General features: G+C 37.3%; 1 protein-coding gene across 1 annotated transcript; it reads right to left on the minus strand.

The window, feature by feature from the left end:
• Window positions 1–2,171: 2,171 nt before the first annotated feature.
• Window positions 2,172–4,107, minus strand: LOC136263165 (derlin-1-like). The gene is made up of 4 exons (XM_066057674.1): window positions 4,000–4,107; window positions 3,591–3,643; window positions 2,463–2,573; window positions 2,172–2,350 (listed from the first exon to the last, which is right to left on the minus strand). The coding sequence occupies exons 1-4, from the start codon at window positions 4,063–4,065 to the stop codon at window positions 2,221–2,223; spliced, it is 360 nt and encodes a 119-aa protein (XP_065913746.1). The 5' UTR covers window positions 4,066–4,107; the 3' UTR covers window positions 2,172–2,220.
• Window positions 4,108–4,451: the final 344 nt, after the last annotated feature.

Consider the following 4,451-nt stretch of genomic DNA (forward strand, 5'->3'; position numbering starts at 1 on the left):
CTATACTTAAATCAACTTGTAGAGAGATTAGCTACAAACAAATCACCCTGTAGAGAGATCAGCTAGAAACTAGACACAATGTAAGCAGTTCAGCTACAAACAAATCAACCTGCAGTGAGATCACCTACAAAAAAGCACCTTGTACAGAGTTCAGCTACAAACAAATTACCCTGTAGAGAGATCGGCTACAAACAAATCAACCTGTAGAAAGACCAGCTACACACAAATCAACTTGTAGAGAGATCAGCTACAAACAAATCACCCTGTAGAGAGATCAGCTAGAAACTAGACACAATGCAAGGAGTTCAGCTACAAGCAAATCACCCTTTAGTGAGTTCAGCTACAAACAAATCAACCTGCAGTGAGATCACCCACAAAAATGCACCTTGTACAGAGTTCAGTTACAAACAAATTACCCTGTAGAGAGATCAGGTAGACAGGTAGAAGAATTCACCTGTAGAGAGTTCAGCAACAAAGAAACCACCATGTAGAGAGTTCATCTGCAAACAAATCACCCAGTAGAAAGATCAGCTAGAAGAAGTCACCTTGTAAAGAGTTCAGCTACAAAGAAACCATCATGTACAGAGTTCGGCTACAAAGAAACCACCATGTAGAGTGTTTAGCTGCAAAAAATCACCTGTAGAGAGTTCAGCTAGAAACAAATCACTCTGTAGAGAGATCAGCTAGAAGAGGTCACCTTGTAGAGAGTTCAGCTACAAAGAAACCACCACATAAAAAGTTCAGCTGCAAATAAATCACTTGTAGAGAGTTCAGCTACAAATAAATCCCCCTGTAGAGGGATCAGCTAGAAGAAGTCACCTTGTAGAGAGTTCAGCTACAAAGAAACCATCATGTAGAGAGTTCAGTTACAAACAAATCACCCTGTAGAGAGATCAGCTAGAAGAAGTTACCTTGTAGATAGTTCAGCTACAAACAATTCACCCTGTAGAAAGATCAGCTAGAAGAAGTCACCTTGTAGAGTGTTCAGTTACAAAGAAACCATCATGTAGAGAGTTCAGCTGCAAACAAATCACTCTGTAGAGAGTTCAGCTACAAAGAAACCGCCATGTAGAGAGTTCAGCCTCAAACAAACCACCTTGTAGAGAATTCAACTACAACAAATCACCCTGTAGAGAAGAAGTTACCTTGTAGAGAGTTCAGCTACAAAGAAACCATCATGTAGGGAGTTCAGCTACAAAGAAACCACCATGTAGAGAGTTTAGCTGCAAACAAATCACCTGTAGATAGTTCAGCTAGAAGCAAATCACCCCGTAGAGAGATCAGCTGGACGAAGTCACCTTGTAGAGAGTTCAGCTACAAAGAAACCATCATGTAGAGAGTTCAGCTGCAAACAAATCACCCTGTAGAGAGTTCAGCTACAAAAAAATCACCCTGTAGAGAGTTCAGCTAGACGAAGTCACCTTATAGAGAGTTCAGCTACAAAGAAACCATCATTTAGAGAGTTCAGCTACAAAGAAACCACCATGTAGAGAGTTTAGCTGCAAACAAATCACCCTGTAGAGAGACCAGCTAGAAGAGGTCACCTTGTAGAGAGTTCAGCTACAAAGAAACCATCCTGTATATAGTTCAGCTAAATTGCAAGTCACTGAGTAGAGAGATCAGCTGCAAAAAAATATCCTGTGGGGAATAATAGGCATGTAATAAATATATGTATATAATTTGTATAATTACTAATAAAATTAAAAATAAGTGAAGTATTACAAAATTAATCTTCTTTAAGTTCTTTTCTTCTTCCTGTGATAAAGAAAAAAACACATGGGTTAAAAAAGCCACAAAGCTAGCCATAGGCCGGCTTTGCAGTATACAAATACAAAAAGAAGTGATATCTAATCAAAAACAGCCAAGCTGTAAAAAAAGGTGCGGCCCCCCAATAGGCCATGGTGAAAAAAGATGTGAAATCCAAGGTGGCGGCCAAGAAATGGCTGTGATGGTAGGTTAATGGTTAAATTTTAATAACGACATTTCAGGTGAATTTGGTGCCAAGACCAAGCGGCACAAAATTCACCTGAATTGTCGTTATTAAAATTTAACCATTAACCTACCATCACAGCCATTTCTTGGCCACCACCTTGGATTTCACATCTTTTTTCACCATGGCCTATTGGGGGGCCGCACCTTTTTTTACAGTTTGGCTGTTTTTGATTAGATATAAATATAACAGTTAATCTTGGTAGCAAATTAAAACAATACATTTTACAGTTAATGTCCACCAAACTGTTGTCCAGCTCCCCAATTATGTCTATTGTCATCTCCCAGACATTTGTGAGCAGTCGGCTGTGGAGCACCGAATCCTGACACTCCTCCACGACGGCTTGGAAAATATTTATACCTAGAGTAATAGAATAACACTTTATCCACAGCATACCACAAAACTGTTGATTTTGCTAAGCACAAATGTCTGATATATGATGTATGTGAGTATTTTCTAAGTTTGTTCTTACAATATTTCAGGAGTGTGTAACAGTTCCCTTCCTCCATATTCCTCAGGGTAACGATACTTCAGGAAGTAGTAGAGATGCCCCACTAATATGCCAATCAGCTTGTTCACTCCACTGTGGACATGAAAATAGAAAATTACAGGACATCCTAAACTGCACACAATCACTACGTACATAAACATTTAAGTAGGTCCCACAAATTAGCAATTTTCATTGTCACAAATTTTTGCATCAAGGACACCTCTGAATAAAAATTGATATATGTATGACTTATACATGGTGGAAGGATCAGTTCTTTAATTTTACAGCAGAAAGTATGATAGAAACAAAGGGATGATTGTTATTCATGCAGAACTACATTCAGCTGTGAAGCTGATTAGTACAGAACACAGAATAACACATGACTCCAAAAAAAATTACAAAAAAAACAACAAACAAATAAACAAAAAAAAACACCTTATACGTATGATTTTTAAAAATTGATTTAAAACTCGTGTTTCTAAAACATCCATTGTAAAGATGCAGATGTTAGTACTTAGTCTGGCAGCCTCTTTGCAAAAGTAAGGGTTTGGTGAAACAAAAATACCACATCACTTCAAAAGGAATCCAATTAGACAGTGTATGTAACTGCTGGGTACGTCAGCTGATTGTCCTTCAATTTGAACAAAAGAATTGCATTGCCAAGGTGATCTGTGTGTGAATGTTATTGGCACACATCAATTTGAACTACTGAATTTGAGTGTTAGAAATGATTTAGTATCTGTATTTCACCAGACCCTTACTTTTTTGTAAAGGGGTGGGCGGTGCCACACTAGTAAGTACTGTATAGCCTAAATATTTTGACGGGTGAAATTTTTTACTGATTTAGACAGTGATTTTGGGAGTTACCATGGCTAGTGAAAATTTTATCCTTGAAATATTTAATCTCCATATAGTTTAATACATTTTGGGAGTGTTTGCAAATCTGTGAAAATTTTTTTAGCAAGATTGCTCAACCTCAAAAAATTTGCCCCTTAAAATATTTAGGCTATACGGTACCATGGAAGAAAATTCAAGCATCTGCAAGTAGTCTCTTAACTTAACAGCTGATTAAAATAACAACAATTCCCCCACACAAATCAAGGTACTTACCCTCCTTGTAAGATGAAATCCAATCCAGCAAACACCCATGGTAAATGCATTGCCTGAAATAGTAACCCAACATGTTAATACCGTCTTATTAAACAGTGCAGTGTTTGTATTTGTCCTACTCTTAGCCATTGAAATTTTATTTTTGAATCATATGCCTACACACAATCTATGTAAATTTTACACAGAGTAATTCTTACAATATCTCTATCCCAAACACCAACCTGATTGTATTCTTATTGGAGAAATATCTTGATTTTAGAGATGCAAACAAATGTACAGTTGTATGCAAATGAGACACCAAATTATTGTACACAAGTATCTGATAATCAAGATGTTCCCCTTTAGGGGTTCAAGTACAGCACAACAATGTAATTATTACACAATCTCATAATACAACATTTTGCAGTACCTTAAATCTCATTCCAAACCAGAATGACACAATGAAATCAGTATTAAGTTGACACCACATATACATGACGCTCAAAATCAGCTACTCCATCAACAACTACACAAACAAAATGGAAAAAATAAATTACCTTTCACTGGTTAGGGAAACACCTAAACAATGAGATCCTCTTTAGGGATTTTTCTTTGCAAAGAAAGAGAGAAGGGGCTCAGCATTGGGACACTCCTCTACTGGCAGGGAAAACCTGGGACACTGGAACCTGTCCTAATGGGTTTCCCCTATATCCACCCGGCCTTCACATGTATCTCTATTATCAGCAAAAAATCACAGGTCAAACTACTTGGGTTCCATATGACAAGGCAAAACATTCCTCTGGAGGAGTGCACATAAAAAAATATAATAGTAATTTTCAGTTCTATTTAGCCACTAACTAAAAAGAAGCACATGAAGATGTT

The sequence above is a fragment of the Dysidea avara genome, chromosome 8 (assembly GCF_963678975.1).
Source record: "Dysidea avara chromosome 8, odDysAvar1.4, whole genome shotgun sequence".
Lineage (NCBI taxonomy): Eukaryota > Metazoa > Porifera > Demospongiae > Dictyoceratida > Dysideidae > Dysidea > Dysidea avara.

Coding starts and splice junctions, on each gene's coding strand:
- LOC136263165 (XM_066057674.1), bottom strand. CDS start 4,065: ATGTATATGTGGTGTCAACTTAATACTGATTTCATTGTGTCATTCTGG. Junction 3,644..3,999: donor GGTTTGGAATGAGATTTAAG/GTACTGCAAAAT, acceptor TTACTATTTCAG/GCAATGCATTTACCATGGGT. Junction 2,351..2,462: donor TTACACACTCCTGAAATATT/GTAAGAACAAAC, acceptor CTATTACTCTAG/GTATAAATATTTTCCAAGCC.